The sequence below is a fragment of the Dendropsophus ebraccatus genome, chromosome 9 (genome assembly GCF_027789765.1).
Source record: "Dendropsophus ebraccatus isolate aDenEbr1 chromosome 9, aDenEbr1.pat, whole genome shotgun sequence".
In the NCBI taxonomy this organism is placed as follows: Eukaryota; Metazoa; Chordata; class Amphibia; order Anura; family Hylidae; genus Dendropsophus; species Dendropsophus ebraccatus.
In genome coordinates this window covers 44,689,891-44,708,362 of record NC_091462.1, presented here as the reverse complement: position 1 = coordinate 44,708,362, position 18,472 = coordinate 44,689,891, and the positions used below count along the sequence as shown (strand labels likewise).

At 42.7% G+C, this 18,472-nt stretch overlaps 1 protein-coding gene across 8 annotated transcripts in view; it reads right to left on the bottom strand.

Annotated features, from left to right (window-relative positions):
• The window catches only part of RBM44 (RNA binding motif protein 44), a 47,045-nt gene that overhangs the window by 9,866 nt on the left and 18,707 nt on the right, over positions 1-18,472 (bottom strand). For 6 of the 8 annotated variants that reach the window (XM_069983174.1, XM_069983173.1, XM_069983175.1 and 3 more), the window contains 7 exons: positions 10,979-12,081; positions 8,435-8,484; positions 5,771-6,065; positions 4,557-4,582; positions 3,648-3,741; positions 3,517-3,571; positions 956-1,051 (listed from right to left, as the gene is read on the bottom strand). In XM_069983174.1, coding sequence (XP_069839275.1) covers positions 956-1,051; positions 3,517-3,571; positions 3,648-3,741; positions 4,557-4,582; positions 5,771-6,065; positions 8,435-8,484; positions 10,979-12,081 — 1,719 coding nt within the window. The remainder of the gene's footprint in view (positions 1-955; positions 1,052-3,516; positions 3,572-3,647; positions 3,742-4,556; positions 4,583-5,770; positions 6,066-8,434; positions 8,485-10,978; positions 12,082-18,472) is intronic. The other 2 variants (XM_069983177.1, XM_069983176.1) reach the window with 1 other exon arrangement.

Sequence of the window (18,472 nt, the reverse complement as noted above, 5' to 3'; positions counted from 1 at the left end):
ACACTACTAGTGTCTCTTACCCTCTTAATCACGATGCGGCTGGCGGTCCAAGTTGCTCCTGAGTCACCCTGCACCCACTGCTCAACATGTCGCAAACTTCCTTACTTCCTTGTTGGTGAGGCAGGTGGATGCTGGGCAATACTCCAAAGCCCATCATCCCCCAAGCTGTGTTTTCCTTTGTGGGGGCTGGCCAGACTTCCTATCCCCCTCCCATGTATACCTCCCCCTGTGCTGGAGTCCACGCCTCCAACAAAGTGCCCTCCTATATTCTAATTGTGGTGGGTGAAGTCCGCACCTCCTGAGGAATGCCCTCCCATTATCTCCTGCAAGCACAGCAGCTTGCTCGTACTGTCACTGTCCAACGGAAAAAGCGTATGTGTCATTGTCAGTGACCAGTGCAGCAGCTGCAGGTTTTCTCTTTTCACATAATGTTACGGTGTTACTTTTATAGCGCAGCCTAACATATCCTTCGGCCCTCCAGCTGTTGCAAAACTACAATTGCCATAATTCCCAGCTTTGCTTTTGCTGCCCAGGCATGATAGGAATTTTTGTTTTGGAACAGCTGGAGGTTTCCTAACCCTGCTCTATAATGATGATACAGGCTGCAATCTTTAGTCCTGCAATAAAGTCTACTTGCTCAACATACAAGGGGTGCCATGTTAACCTAATGCATATTTTCTCTTTTTTTTTTTTTGTATATTTCATACCTCAAATTTTGGGAGATTTCGTCTAAACATCCCTTCAAGGTGCGAAATATACAAAAAAAAATTGAACGAAAAATGCAAAACACATTAGAACTTATGCTGTATGCAGACAATTGTTGGCAGGGAGCCCTAATCTGTCTAGCAGAAATATCTTGAAAAATCTGTCTTGCCGGGCATCTTACTTTTTACAAGATGCTGTGCAAGACACATTTTCCAAAATACAATAGGAAAAAATGATAAAGCAGCCATACTCATCTGTGTGTGCTCAACCCGATGCGGTCTTGCTCTGGCTCTGGTCCCCTGATCACTGACTGCCCACTCAGCCAATCTCTGCACAAAGCCAGTGGCTAATGTACAGTGAAAAAATTAGAAAGATTAAAAATATTGATTCTATGTAACTATGTAAATCAAGCTTTGCAAGCAAACTAGGGCAGCTGACCCGTGCTCAATTACAAGTTTGACCATTAAAATAAGCTTAATGTACTCACTGACACTAGTTTGCTACTTTGATTCACAATCTTGAACTGCAGATTGCTGCCCTAGTCTGCTTGCAGAGCTTGATGCACAGAGCTGATCTACACAGCCTGGTAGCAGAGCTAATAAAGGCATCTGAAGAGTCACTGCAACTATATAGCAAATTAAATCATGCCGGATTACAAGTCTGATCATCAAAATAAACCTAATATATTCATTGGCATTATTTTGCTTCTTTCATTCACAGTCTTAAACTGCAGATTGCTGCTGTAGTCTGCTTGCAAAGCTTTATGCACAGAGCTGATCTACAGCCTGGTGGCAGAACTAACAAATAGCAACTGAAGACTCCCTGCCCTGCTTAGATAGGTGCCTGCTCCTCTCTCTCTCTGCTGCAGCTGGGAAAGATCGTCTAGGGGAACATATTCCAAGCACTTCCTGTAATGATCAAACCACACCAGTTCTGTCCTTGCAAGAGGAGCATCAAAGCGGGTTCTATTTCAGGGACAGAACGAGAGAAAGAGAGAGAAAGAGAGAGAGAGAAAGAAAGAGATAAAGAGAGAGAAAGAGAGAGAAAGAGAGAGAAAGAGAGAGAAAGAGAGAGAAAGAGAGAGAAAGAGAGAGAAAGAGAGAGAAAGAGAGAGAAAGAGAGAGAAAGAGAGAGAAAGAGAGAGAAAGAGAGAGAAAGAGAGAGAAAGAGAGAGAAAGAGAGAGAAAGAGACGAGCAGGCACCGTTCACAGCAGGGTTTGCAGGTTCTGGCTTATGTCTTCAGCCATAGGATCTTCATGATAATCAGTATCATGATCACCAGCCAGCGATTGGATGAGCGGCCTGTCACTTCAGAGACCGGCTCAAAAGTTTCAGTGGCAGCTGCGGCACCGGACAGAAGTGATAAGAACACTGGGGAGCGCAGAGAGGTATGCATAAGGTTTATTATGTTTACATAGTCATCAGCCGTGCATCTGTATTACATGTAACAATCCGTGCCTGGCAGCCAATGACTTTCAGATAGGAATAAATGACAATCAGCCAATGGTTCTTCATCAGCTTATCTTTGTCTTTATTACATGGAGTAATGATCTGCCAAATCAACCTTATTTGGCGGATTATCGCTTCGTGTAATAGGGTGCTTACAACTTTTTAAAATTAGTCCCAGCTCTACTCTTCCTTCTCCTTTTTTAGTCTTTGTAATACATGCCCCACACTGCTGAACTGCTGCTGTAAATGGTTTTACTCTCCTGTGAGTTGAGTACTATTTCAATTATAAATATATTTTTTTAAATATAAAATAATAAAACACCTATTGCAATAATAATGAACAGCTTGGTGGACAATCTATTCACTAATTTTGGGGACACCCATACATTGAAGAGTAAAAGAGCTGTCATTATCAAAGGGATTGGCCACTTTACAGTAAAATTGTTCAGTGTACATGTATTAGTAGCTGTACTTACTGTATATACTGACAAGCTCTCTGTGTACCATGGAGGAGCATGTGACCATGCCACCAACCCTGTATATGCCCATGGAGGAAACTGGGGGGCTGGGCATGGTCACATGCTCCTCCATGTCGGCCATCTTATGGACAGACTCCCCACAGAGCAGGGCAGCACAGCCCGGAGGAGGGGAGTCTGATTTTAGTTCTATGAGGTACTGTCAGTAGAACTGTGAGTACAGTTACTTATATTATACAATGTCCAACCCCATTAAGGATGTAGCAGGGACAATCTATGCCATGTACACGTGTCCTGTATATTGCATAGTGAGAGGTGAGGTAATGTAGGGAAATGAGCCACCAGAGTTTATGATGTAAGGGGACACTGCCTTACACCAGTATTTGTAAGGCAAACCAAGGAGTGGAACACATAGAAGAGTACAAATACAGATACAAAATATAGACCAAACTACTATGTACAACATAACAGAAGGTTGGAGTCTTTGTCCCCGTAGGAAAAAGTTGGAGCTCAAAGATTTTTATCTCAGCGGAAAAAGGTGATGAATACAGATGAGCGAACCTGGAGCATGTTCGAGTCGATACGAACCCGAACTTTCGGCATTTGATTAGCGGTGGCTGCTGAACTTGGATAAAGCTCTAAGGCTATGTGGAAAACATGGATATAGTCATTGGCTGTATCCATGTTTTCCAGACAACCTTAGGGCTTAATCCAAGTTCAGCAGCCCCAGCTAATCCAATGCCGAACGTTCGGATGGACTCTAACCCAAGCCCGGTTCGCTTATCTCTAGTGATGAGCTTTATGGTAACATGAACCTTATCAAGTAAATTTCAAAACCAATTTCTAATCAGAACACTTTAGCACTTTAAATTTATATTAGACCAACCATTTGATGTGTGGTTGAATTTATCCAGACAAGACTTGAATGATGGCTCAAAATCCTGAAAGTAAAATACATATAAGCTAATAGAAAAGGGGAAAACAATCTTTACTACACAAAAACAAAAGAATACATACATTTTTCATACACTTTGTTTCCTTAGAACCCTCAGCTGGAACATTAGAAACATTATCCTTTCCACTGTGCTGAATAGGGTCATTTAACGGATGACTATAGAGGGGAAAAAAAAAAAATGAATGACATTATGAAGCCAGATGCTGCAGTATTTGATGCGTGCTTATGTAATATATGTAATTACCTTTAATTGCGCAACACTATAACACAGCATACACCACAAAAAATTTAAACAGAGAGAAGTGCATACATTTATACATAGATATGGTGTGTCAGCATATAATGCCAGGAGATGTAATACTTTAAAAAAAAACAAAAAAAACAATGAAAACAAATGTGTCCAAAACATGTCTACCATATACCACAGGATTAAATTATATCATCAGGGGGGGAAAAAAAGGAAAGAGGAAGATTACGTCAGACAAGGAGAGCAGTAAAAACCATGTAGAGAAGGAAGGAGACCAATCCATCAGTTCATCAGTACGAGGAGCCTGACAGAAGTGAAGAAAAACTAAAACACCAAGGAACGCAGGGATTAACCCACAGTAGGTTTGTTGGCTACCCACACTCCCCAAATCTTATCACATTAGTCAGGGCATCCACATGCCTCATAAGACTATTTGTAAAAGAGCAAAGAGCTCACTACGGTGAGCCAAGCCTGTAGGGTAGGTACTTTAGGATGAAGATTTTTATCATCTGCGGCATGCCAATAATGTTGTGGATTTTGCCAGCAGATTTCACACCCTTCAACATATAAGTGGAGAATTGTGTGATGAATCCACATGAAATCATGCAGGTGACGTGTCAGATAATCACATGATTCTGTAGTGGGAACATACCATAAATCCAAATGATGCAACACAGAAGTCAACACAAAGGGACGCCATTTTTTATATTCTAAATGTACTTACTCAGTAGAAGTTCCAACTGTGGTGAGCTACAATGAAAAACAAAGGACTCAGATTAGTACATGTCCAATGGTCTGGTCAAAAACAGAATTTTGGCGACTATCACTGGGAAAAGAAATGACCACATTCATGCCATTTTTAAATTAAGGTTCAACATTTTGAGGAAAGTCATATTTAAAATAAAATGTGCAACCTTTGGGATTGGTGCACAGGGTCTGGTAGTCCCACCTCCAGTGCACCAAATTGGAACAGATAATGTCCTAAAAATGTCAAAATGTATTTTTATTTAATAAAACTGATTCAGATATGCCAATGATTATTCCCAGACTTATCCTTCACTAAACAGCAGCAGTTAGAGCAAAACTGAAAAGCAAGCACAGACATACATTCTGATGAGCGTCTCTTTTCAGAGCGATCAACAGAAACCAAAAATCAGAAGCCCCTTAGAACTGACATGTCAATTCTTTGAGCGGAGAACTGAGGCACGCGAGGACTCCCATTTAAAAGAAATAGCAGGTGGGATTGAATAGTGTGAACAGTGTGAACAGTATCAGAATAGAGCAGTTTTAAACACATTTAGTTTTTAATTAAGCTTTAAGAAATTTTTTAAAAGCTGGAAAACAAAATATAAGTTGCCTATCGTTGTAATTATACTGAGGTACATAGTCCGTTTTACCACAGGGTGAACAGCGTAAAGACACACCCGAACCCGGTTCACTCATCTCTATTGTTCACAGTTTTCCTTTTTTCACCATCCTTTCTCTGTCTTTACTATGAAAGGGAACCAATCAGCACGATTGTGCCAATATGGTTCCCTCAAGATACAGTGCAGCTTGGGGTATGTAGCGGCCTCGGCTGCAGCAGTAATTTTAATAGGCAGAAAAACAAGTTTTATTCTACCGCGTGAGACAGGCAGACAATCACCCCTGCAGTGCGCGGCAACAGGCAGAGAGCGGTGACTAGTCCTGGGCAGCTCTCCACCCAGATGACTAGTAGCCGACCCTCTCCCTGTCTCGCAATTCAGAATAAAACTTGTTTTTCTGCCCACTAAGGCTATTGCTGCAGCCGCAGATGGTACGTGCAGCAAGATGCACAGTAGCTCTGTACGGTGCTTGAGGGAACCATATTAACTCAATCATGCCGATTGGTTCCCTATAAATTCAATGGACTTTTCAATTAATAAAAAGGTGAAGTCATAAAAGTTTACTTGTACTTACTTGCATATTGAGTGGAACCAGTGTATCAAGTGGGGTACCAGACTGAATTTTTGCCCGCATTTCCTGATACTTCTCCTCCACTTCAGCAAGAGCTGATGAGAGACTGAAACTAGTCAAAGGTCCTGACTGTGTGGTCGGTTCTTTGTTTAAGTTAAAGAAGGACTGCTTCTCTATAGATTCCTGCTGTGTTTTCCAGCACATCTGCCAACACAGCCAGCGTTGTATATCAACAAGCTGAAGTTCGGCCTTCACTGCTCTCTGCAGAAGTGCTTCAGGAGATGAGTAACCTTTAGTTCTGTGGAAGAAAATAGAATTGAGCTCCTCGGACCCATTCATCTGCCATCATGTGGTCAATTTTCCAGCATTGCAACCACAAAGAGAAAAAATAGTGCCCGCTACAGCTAGGACTGTTTGGTACGTCCTCCAAAGAAAGATGCTCTTTTGGTAGCTGCCCTCTACTGCCGCTAACTGATTAAAACAAACGGAGGACTTCCTTATATTAGGTCAAGATGCACTACTAGAACACATGATGTTTTTGGTGAACCAGGCAGCCCTTTATAAGCACCCACACCCTGCAACACCTTTTCCACATCTTTAAAAGGAGAATTAAAGGAGGTGCTGCATTAAAATGAGACTCCACTTAAAAGGGTAATCAAAGTTGTTAAAACTTTATGTTGCTGCCCTTAGAGAACATAATAAAGATCCTATTTTTACCTCACTATGCTCCCTCAGGGTCCCCTGCTGAACAATTCTGTCACCGCTTCGGAGGTAGACTTGTCTTGGCAGTGACATTCTACTCAGCCAATCAGTGACTGTGGCATGACAATGCCGCGGGCTGTCATTGGTTGAGCGAGGGGTCACTGTCAGGACAAGTCCGTTTTGTAAGTGTCGGCAGAAGCCCGGGGAGAGTAGAATTTATCAGGGCTGTGGAGTCGGTAAGCCGCAGCTCCGACTCCAACTCTGACTCCTGAATTTTATCAGGACAGACTCAGACTCCCGCTCCTTCATAAATGGCCAGTCATATACCAGGAGAGTTATTTATCACACTGGTTCAGCAGCTTCTCCCTAATGTCCTACATGATCCTAAGGCGACTTCTGAGTGAATCAAGGAATACTGTATATAAAGCAGACTCTCCTGTGTGTGCAGTGGATGCAGCCAGTCTTCAGCCTCCATGTCCTGAACTACTCACAACTAGATGGAGCAGGTGGTCTTTTCCTGCTGACAATCTATGATTCTAACTAATCACCATACTTAAAGAAACACTGCTAACAATGCCAGCTACCTGGGATATAGAGGTCAGCCATAGTGATATAAAGCTAAAGAAAAAGAGAACAAAGACAGCGCTCCATGTGCAGGACCAGATGCAAATGGGATGTATAGAATTTCAGTACCGAAGTGAAACCGGCTCCCCTCTCACCTGGCTAAGTTGTGCAAGATTGAGGCACAACTCTCCATGCGTATACTCAAGAAGGGAACCAGTGTGCAGCCTTCCTGCAAACCCACGCCAGGGCCGTAACAAAACGCAGACCTCCTCTCCAATTTCCAGCAGGTATAACAGGCGCTAGCATCTGATGAAGAGACCAGTCCGGTCAAGAAACGCGTAATGCTGAGCCTTTTATACATGTTTTTATTATTTTAATATAGTAATTTTACACATCATCTGTTGGGAGTAGCTGCATCTGTTATACCTGCTGTAATTTGGAGAGGAGGTTTGCATAGTGATATACAGGGGGTTACACATAGTGATATAGAGAGGGGTCACACATAGTGCAATAGCATGCACGCACACACACACAGCCTACTGCAGCCATAGCACGCGCACGCACACACACACACAGCTGCGGCGATAGAACACTGAAGAAAAACACACAATCTTCTCCCAGAGAGAAAACACCACACTGAGGACAGAAGTTACACATACACTACTTATGTCTTCCTCTCCTCTATATTACACAGGATATCTTCATATTACACTGCTGCTCATATACAAGCATCCAGGAGGGACCAGCACAGATCTCCCCCCACACAATGGACTCTTCCAGCTAAAAAACCAACTGCCAAATCGTGACCGACAACTTTTCCATCACCACCCTTATGTAATAGGGGCAGTGTCCTACTAGAATGCTGCTCAAAATATATATTTTTATGAAGAAAACTTGTAAAATTCATATCAAAATTCAATTCTACATTTTTAAAGATTTTTTTAAAGCTGGAGTTGGTACATTTTTTTCCCGACTCCAACTCCAGCCAAAACTAGCTCCGACTCCGACTCCACAGCCCTGGTTTTTATTATGTTTTACATAATGGCAGCACTATATAACATTTTTAAAGGGGTGAAGTACCCTTTTAAAGAAACTTAGAGGCACTTATTACAAATTGCACAACTCATTTAGGGTATGGCCACACATGGTAAAAATACTGTGTATATTCTGTAGCAGCCTATGAAGCAGAAAATCCACACCATGCCCTGCAATCCTGGTGTTGATCTGCCGCTATGTAAAGGAGAAGGGATTCCTGTCAATGCCTCCCTGATCCAGACAAAAAAAAAAAAAGGATTATAGTGAAGTATTGTTCATCATCACAGGCACTCAGCTCAGCACAAGTCCTCCAAAAGTAAAAGTATCACATTTACATTCTATGCTTCATTTTAGAATGCTACATACCCCTCGGATTCTTGCACAGTCTTGGCAATTCCTACTCCAGGTGCTGCATCCTAGTAAATAAAATTGTTCAAGGTCTTAATTTCAAATGAATATTTTTGTCTATAAGCAATATTATATTACTGCAATATTAAACATATTCACCTACAGTGTATATACATAGTCACTTCTTTATAGTCCTATTAATCTTATTTCTTGCATGTCTTATTCACACTTGCATTTTAAAATAGGGCTATGCTTCCACTAGGGGAACATTCCGCCTTGTATCGGGGAAAGGCAGCCGTCTATTGATGATGATGGCCACTAAGGGCGGGTTCACACTACGGAATTCTCGCGGACAATGTCCGCGGAATTCCATCAGCTGTCCGCCCACACATCTGGACGCCTTTCCGCCGGCCCCATAGACACCATTCTATGGGCCGCCGTATTCCGCTATACGCTGAAAGTGTCATGTCACTTCTTTTAGCGGATCGTGGAATACGCCGGCCCATAGAATGGTGTCTATGGAGCCGGCGGAAAAGCGCGTGCCCCTGCGGACGGACAGCTGACAGAATTCCGCGGACATTGTCCGCGAGAATTACGTAGTGTGAACCCGCCCTAATAATGAACATTACCATTATTTGCGGCCCTCAATAGTAACAGATGGACACCTTTACCCACTATGATGCCGTAGTACACGTGTCAAACTCAAGCCATCCAGCTCTTACAAAACTCCAATTCCCATCATGCCTGGAGCAGGCTAAAGCTTTCGCTGTCCAGGCATGATGGGAATTGCAGCTTTGCAACAGCTGGAGGGCCTGAGTTTGACACCACTACCATAGTAGGAACATAGCCTAATGCTAAATCCTGACTGGAGTTTGATGGTACATTCAGTTAACTTTAACAGTTAACAAAATAGACACACACACACAAAGCAGCTTGAACAGAACTTATAAAGACACTATAACTGTATCCAGCCAATAAGAGGCATCTCTGTGTATACAGTATGCAATGTAGAACAATCTCCAGCCCATTTATAGTTAACTAGTTGATAATTGCTCCTTGCCTATGTTTGCTGTACTCCTGGATATATACTGTACACATTTGCAGGGTTCTCATGCCATATACAACGACAGGTCGGCTCTTTTTTTATCATCAAGTTATCAGAGAATATTTTTATTCCTAGATTTTACCAGGTGTACAGTATATAATGTCAAAAACCTATAATACTGACGACAAAGACACACCTGACCTGACTTTCAAAGGGCCACACCAACCAACTGCTGACAAACACTGATGATTGTAAATAGTTTAGCCCTTTGTACAGTAGATCAAATTCCCCTGATGGAAATGAAAAATATTTTTCTTTATCCTTATTGTATCATTTTTAAAAGTGCAAAGAATTTAAAAACTAATTTGGCCCAGATTGGGAATTTTTTGCACTTTATGGCTATGTTAACACAACATACGTTTTCATAAAACGGCCGTTCTTGTTGGGTAAAACAATGGCTGTTTTCTAACATCAATCTTTTCCATTGCGTTGAATGCAAACAACGCTGTTCTTGCACACAATGTAGTGGACGCGTCAATTTTTTCTGGCTGTTTCGCAAACATTGCCCATTGTTTTTAGTCATTCGCACACTGAACCTTTTTTTTTTTTTTTTTTTTTAACCCATCCTTTGTGTTAAAGTCAATGGAAAAGGACATATCCAAACGTGACAGAAATCAACACAATAATGAGAAAAAAGAAAAAGAACCTATATTTCATTTCCATCAGGGGATTCAAACCAAAGAAAACCTACTGTTGCTGGTCTCTAGACAGGTCATATACCCCTAAAACCAAAGCTCCAAGGGGAGTTTTAACTATATCTGATTGCCGATCAGTCCTCTATTGGCAGATACTAACTGGCAGCATGGGTGAGAAGGAGGCCGGGCAGTATTAATTATTCATGAAGAAGAGGGAGGAGGAGTGGTGAGATGCAACAGAGTGTGGCACAAATGCTTAGCCACAACACCTCATTGACTCTTCATTACAGTAGTAGACAGAGATTGTCTGTAGTGGATTATGCACAAATTACCAGAAGGTCCCATGCCTACTAGGGGACTGCCAACTACAGCACACTGTCAGCACCTCAGGTAGGGCCCAGGTGCTGAAAGATTCCCTTAAGGGTATAAACCCACACACCGTATACACAGCGTATTTACTGCTGCGATACGCAGCGAATACGCAGCAAAAACGCAACAAATACGCAACAAAAACGCAGCAGATTAGATCTAAATAACTGAACTCAGCATTAAATCTTCACCATCAAACTGCTGCGTATTTGCTGCGTATTTGTTGCGTATTTGCTGCGTATTTGCTGCGTATACGGTGTGTGGGTTTGTACCCTAAATCATTATTTCTAATCAGAGCTGGCTGTTAAATAAAGCCTTTTGTTTACATCCACTATCATGTACATGGGAATGCTGCTGCTTTCCCCATACACAAGATAATGCGTAATATGGTTAAGCTTGAATCAACGCAGAATTGTCCAGCCATCATTCTACAGGATGCCTGCAGCTACCTACCTGGATCTGTGAAAACAAGACAGATTCTATTGGCTCTGTATTTACTCCAGTATCTTGTGTGCTTTTTATTGGAGTCTGAGTTTCTTTCTGATCGTAAGACACCGACACTAATGAAAGATCAGTATTACACAATGCATCTCTCTGTTTGGTTTTACTACACACAGTGGTTTTCTCTACTGAACCTTTCTGTTCATTGGTTGTGCGTGTCATATGCTTGATCTCTAGAAACGGGTCCCACACAGGAGACTGTTCCCAATGTTCATGTTCGATCGGTGAATTATGAGATTGAATGTACTTTGAGAAACCGGAGAAGTCTTCAAGTGCCTCCTCGAAGACACACTGCTCAACATCCGTATTGTCATCCAGGGAAAATGGTGAACTGGACCTGCTGTAAAAGCTCCCACTTTTAACAGAGAAGAAGGTTTCATCATCAGGTATATCAACAGAAGAACAATCATTGTCAACATGATCAGCACCATCCGAGATGCATTTACGCCATGGCAGAGGACTCCTCTGATCCTGTGCCACTACCCTATTAGAGTCCTCAAAACTTTCATAGCCCCTGGAAAAAGAGTCACGTTCCTCAAAATTCTTGCCGGTTTTCAGACTCGCATGACAAGATAAATCATACTCAGAAGATTCTTTGTAAACTGCTTGGCAATCACTAAAGTGCTGTTCTTTAGCTAATGGTTTTGTTGTTTGTAAGCATGACGTAACATATGCAAATTCTTGGCCAGTCTTCTGATTGTTTGGGAAATTCAATGGAAGGACAGGAGTTAGAGGGTCCTTAATCTGTTCAGTATCAAATGTTTTTATAGGTTCTTGAAGTGTTGCAGAATCCCACATTTCTAAATGTAATGATTTGGCATCGCAAGCATTTAAACTTTTAGTCCCAGGATCTAAGTCTTTTTTAAAGTCATTATCCCTCTCATACCACAAAGTATTACTCCGAGGGTTAATATTTCCATGTCTAGAGCTCAGCAGCATCTTGTCACAGTACTCCTCGCTGTAGCCTGAACTATAATTATCTTCAAGACTTTGTGAATTTTCCATGGAGGAGCAATAGCTTTCACTTGAATTGTCAGGTATCTCAGCACTTTCACCTGATTTAAAGAGACAATTATTAAGATATGAGTAACCCATTATAAACCCCATATTATAACACCATTTTTTCATACCAGGAAGGGGCATAACAACGCATCTTTCCACTGATAACAAATGAAATAAAAAAAATATAATAAAAAGTACTGTAGTAATACATATTTTAAAAAAATACAAAAAAACAAAACACTGATTAAAACATGGAATGAACTCTTAGGGGCTGTAGTTGTGTTTTATTTGCCACAATTAGACGAAGTGTTGTTTATCAACAGTAAGATAAAAGGGGATGTTGCCAAGCGATGGGTGGAAAAAGGGTTACTAGTGATTGTGGGTGTGTCACGAAGAGGTCGACTTGACTATATTAAAACAGGGGTATTATAGTTTTTCCCAACCCCTGTAGATTTAAGAGAAAATGTAATTAAACTAAACAGATCCAGGCTTAGAAAGGCATGGTTTTTCTCTTCCTAAAACAGCCGCAATCCTGTCCACAGTTTGGATGTGGTTTTGCAGTTCAGTTCCACTGAAGTGAATGGAGCAGAATTGCAACACCACACACAACCTGAGGTCAGGCATGGTGCTGTTCTTGAAAGCAGTTGTGCTTTTCTTTAATCCTGGATAAATCTTTTAACCTTAAAGTGTCACCGTTGTTATAACTTTCAAAATCTAAAATCAACAGTAGATGTTATATAAAGCAACTTACATTCTTTTTTTTAGTTATCATGGAAAGCACGGCACTTCCTGTTTCTGTTTCCTATTTTTTGAAAATAAGAGTCACAAAACAGGAAGTCCCGTGTATCCCTGGCCATCTGAGCACTCACAGAGAGAAGGCAGTCATGTGACTGAAGGGCACATTGAGCTATGACACTATGTACTGGTAATAATTCCTGTGTTTAGTCTGTTTATTCCAACCAGAAATCTGCCTTCAGGAGACTGGACCTGGATTTCTGGTAAGTTCAGCTTTGTTTTACAGAATGATAACACAAAATAATTATGCAAATTACATATTGCATGTAAATTGCAAACTTGCTTCCTTTCACATCTACTGTTGATTTAGATATTGAAAGTTATAAAGACAGTGACACTTTAACCCCCTTAGTGACCGCCGTGCTGCCTTCTCACGGCGGCCACTAATGGGCTTTATTCCGATGCGTACGCCTTTTAACGGCGTACACATCGGAATGAATTGCCGCCCGGTGGCGGCTGTGCGGGGGATCAGCTGTCAGTATGACAGCTGACCCCCTCCTGTAACTGCCCGGAGCAGAGGATTCTCCACTCCGGGCAGTTTAACCCGTTAAATGCCGCTGTCAAAGCATGACAGCGGCATCTAACAGGTTCCGGTGTGTACCGGACGGCACTGCAGGTCCACTTACGTGATCAGAGGTCCCGTGAAGCCGTCCGGTCCCCCTGATGTCTCCATGGTAACTCCGGGGGCCTAATGAAGGCCCCCAGGCTTACCATGGATAAGCCATCCTGCTGACAGGGGTGGCTGTGCTACTGCCTGTCAGCAGGATGGTCACATGATACAATACACTGTACTGCAGAAGCACCAAACACAATCCCCCCCAGCCCCCCCAATAAAAAAAATGCATTACATTCCCCATACACTATAAAACATTACATAAAAGTGATCAAAAACACAAATCATATACATATTTGGTATCGCTACGTCCATAACGACCCAATCTATAAAACGATATCAATAATTATATCGCACGACACGCTGTAAAAAAATAAAAAAAACAGTACCAGAATAGCTGTATTTTATCAATCTGCTTTAGAAAATACATCATAAAAGAGATCAAAAAGTCATATACATATAAAACTTGGTATCAATAGAAACTACAGATCTTCCCCCATAAAATAAGCCCCAAACCAGCTCTGTCACGCAAAAGATAAGAACACTATGGAACTTGCAATGCGACGAGTTTTTGTGGGTTTTGGCTTGGAAGATAGTGGTAATAGTTAAAAAAACCTACACAAATGTGGTATCGCCATAACCGTAGTGACCCAGAGAATACATGTATTATGTTATTAGTGACCGCCGATATGAATTTCTACGGCGATCACTAATGGGCTCTATTCTGCTGCCATCAGCTCTTTATGGCGATGGTGCAGAATAGTGCAGCAGCGCCAGTAATGCCCGCAGCCCCCTCCTCTCAGCTACCGGAGGTCGCTGAGAAGTTGGGGCAGAGTGTGGGCTTAGTCCCGGCCAGTGCCCGAACCGACGATCGCCGTTATTACCAGTGTAACGGCGGCTACCGGTATTGGATGCATTGCATGCTTTCATCTCCTCTCACCGTTAATCCACAGTGAGAGGAGATGAATGCCCCCCCACACTTGGAATAACCTTAGTGTTCACAGTGATTAATTCCTTAGGGTACAAACACACTTGCCGCATCGGCAGTGAGTTACTTGCTGTGTATTCGCAGCGAGACTCGCTGAGGGTCCCGGCCCTGTGTACTCATGGCAGACAAACTCGCAGCAGGGATGTACATCTTTGTACAGTTTGTCTAAAGGCCGACCCGTTAACCCCCCGGCCGCCGGAGACTATACATCACCTGGTCCCGACTATACATCATCTGGTCCTTCGCTGATTCCCGGCACGTCCCGCTCGGCCAATCAGTGCGCTGCCCCACCGCAGCACTGATTGGCTGAATGGGCAGTGAAGACATCGGGAGCCCCGTAGCCGGGATCAGGTGACGTATAGTCTCCGGCAGCCGGGGAGTTAACGGGGCGAGCTGCGGACAAACTTGCAGCAGGGATGTACATTTCTGCTGCGAGTTTGTCTGCCATTGAGTACACATGGCTGGGATCCTCAGCGAGTCTCGCTGCAAATACGCAGCCAGAAACTCGCTGTGGATACGGCATGTGTGTTTGGACCCTTAAAAAAAGATCAAACTCTCATTCTCTCCACTACCAGAGGTGGCGGTGAGCATGGGGCAATGATCAGGGACTAGCCGATGTGGTCCTGGTACAAGTGATCAGCGGTATATACCACTGATCACTTGTTCCAAATGCTGTCGGCACTTTTTGTCCAGTCACCAAAAATCATTGTTGACGGGATAAAAAGTCAAGTGCCCCGGATTACCTTTAACCACCTCGCATTGCCTGTAACCACCCCAGATTGCCTGTAACCACCCCAGATTGCCTGTAACCACCCCAGATTGCCTGTAACCACCCCAGATTGCCTGTAACCACCCCAGATAGCCAGTAAACACCCCAGATAGCCAGTAAACACCCCCAGATAGCCTGTTACCACCCCAGATTGCCACAGGCTACCCATAACCACCCCAGATTGCCCGTAACCACCCCAGATTGACCATCACCACCCCAGTTTGCCTGTGACCCCCCCCTCCCCCAGATTGCCCGTCACCAACTCAGATAGCCAGTAAACACCCCTAGATAGCCAGTAAACACCCCTAGATAGCCAGTAAACACCCCAGATTGCCACAGACTGCTCGTACCATCCCAGATTGCCCGTCACCACCTCAGATAGCAAGTAAACACTCCCAGGTTGCCCGTCACTACCCCAGATTACCTGTAATCTCATTTAAAAAACTGCGCTATTCTAATTATCGATACTAGCTGCGGTTTTGCTCCAGCAAAATGACGCTCCTTCCCTTCTGAGCCCTGCTGCGTGCCCATACAGTGGTTTATGCCCACATATGAGAAACCGTTGTACTCAGGAGAACCTGCTTTACAAATTTTGTGGTGCATTTTCTCTCCTGTTTCTCGTGAAATTAAGAAATATCAAACTAAACATATTATTGAAAAAACTCTTTTTTCATTTTTACTTTCTTATTTTGAATCCTTTCCTCTAATACCTGTGGGGTCAAAATGCTCACTGCACCCCAAGATGACTTCTTTGAGGGGTGCACTTTCCAAAATGGGGTGACTTATGGGGGGGGGGTCACTCTGCTGACACTACAGGGGCTCTGCAAACGCACCTAGCGCTCAGAAACTTCTACAACAAAATCTGCACTGAAAATGCTAATTGTCGCTCCTTCCCTTCTGAGCCCGGCTGTGTTCCCATACAGTGGTTTATGCCCACATATGGGGTACCTTTCTACTCGGAAGAACCTGCATTACAGATTTTGGGGTGCCTTTTCTCTTCTGTTTCTTGTGAAATTGAGAAATTTCAAACTAAACATACATATTATTGGAAAAATTCTAGTTTTTTATTTTAACCGTAATTTTGAATACTTTCCTCTAATACCTGTGGGGTCAAAATGCTCACTGCACCCCAAGATGTATTCTTTGAGGGGTTAACTTTCCAAAATGGGGTGACTTTTGGGGGATTTCACTCTGCTGGCACTACAAACACACCTGGCGCCTGAAAACTTGTACAGCAAAATCTGCACTGAAAATGCTAACTGGCGCTTCTTCCGTTCTGAGCCCCGCTGTGCGCCCATACAGTGGTTAACGCCCCCATATGGGGTACCATTGTACTCAGGAGGACCTGCATTACAAATTTTGGGGTGCTTTTTCTCTACTATTGCTTGTGAAAATGAGATACTTTAATCTGAACGAACATTATTTAAAAATTTCTATTTTTCATCCGGCCATCCCATCCCATCCATTTTTCCGGCCTAATTGTGAATACTTTCCTCCAGCCTCTGTAGGGTTAAAATGCTCATTATATCCCTAGATTAATTCCTTAGGGTGTGTAGTTTCCAAAATGGGGTCATTTATGGGGGTTTCAAGTAGGGATGGTACGAACCGAGCTCGGTTCGGGTTCGTACGAACCCGAACCCTAGGTAATGATTCCCGCTGTCTGCCCGCTCCGTGGAGCGGGCGGATCCAGCGGGAGGACCGCCTGGAAGCTGGGATACAGCCATAGCCATAGGCTGTATCCCAGTTTTCCAGGTGTTCCTCCCGCTGGATCCGCCCGCTCCACGGAGTCGGCAGACAGCGGGTATCTGCTGCCGAGTATTCGGGTTCATACGAACCAGAACCTCGGCAGGTTCGGAAATCCCTAGTTACAAGTATACAAGCCTCCTAAACACACTTAAAAAAAGAACTGGTCCCTATCAAAATTAGTTTTGGAAATTTCATGAAAAATTTATAATTTGCTGATACATTTCTAAGCCCCGTAACACCCAAGAAAAGTAAAATATGTTTACGAAATTATGCCAGAATCAAGAGGACATATTGGTAATGTGACCTAGTAACTAATTTATGTGATACGACTTTCTTTTTTTAGAAGCAGAGAATTTCAAAGTCTGTAAAGTGCAAATTTTTCATGATATTTTTATGTTTTTCACAAAAAACACAAAAGATAGTGACCAAATTTTGCCACTAATATAAAGTACCATATGTTACAAAAAAAAAAACAATCTCAGAATTGCTAGCATATGTTAAAGCATTACTGAGCTATAAGCGCATAAAGTGAGACAAGTCAGATTAGGCTTGGTCCCTAAGGGGTTAAAGAAAACAAGCAAACTTGTCTGTTATTCAAAAGGCAGCCCAGTCCTTGCCTCCTTATGCTTTCCCTGAAAAGAAAAGATGGAACGCTTTTTTAATTTATCTAGGAAGGTAATGTAGAGCGCAGCACTACTGCCCTTCCTTTGTACCAAGCAATCTTAAAAATAGGTCTTCTATGCTGCTGTTTCTATTATAGCTGGTTTACAAGAAGACCCTTATTATGCCTTTTAATTTGACTACTAACCACATGTAAATCAGGAACATTCTGTGTTATCTACGGAGTTAACAAAAATGAAAAATTAAAATGAGTTCAATGGGATGCATAAGAACTGGAGTTTAGGAAGTCTCTTAGCTAGAAGCAACCTCCCTCAGTGATTAAAAATTTTCAGATGCAACTGCACGAGAGATAGACAATGATTTAAAGCAACTCTGTACCCACAATCTGAACCCTCCCAAAACCGCTTGTACCTGTGTATAGCGGCTTTTAATCCAAGATCTGTCCTGGGGTCAGTTCAGCAGGTGATGCAGTTATTGTCCTAAAAAACAACTTTTAATCCTGCAGCCGTGTCAAATTGTCGTGGCCTAGAGTGTCTGTGCCCTAGAATCCCTCCGCCTGGACATTAGGAATGCCCCTAGAACAATTTCTCCTATTTATTAACTGTCACCTGAACATGGGCTGGATCGTTAAGGCACCTGTGCAGTGTTCAGACAGGTGATGAATAGGAAAAATCCTGCCGGGGGAGCATTCCTAATGATGGAGAGCAGGGAAGTGGGGCACACACTCTAGGCCACGCCAATTTGACACAGGGCTGCAAGTTTAAAAGCTGTTTTTAGGACAATAACTGCATCACCTGCCAAATAGACCTCGGGATAGATCTTAGATTAAATGCAGCTAACCGACGGTACGAAAAGTTTGGGAGGGTGGTGGGGAGCAGATACAATTATTCAATAAATCCCAAAATCCTATTA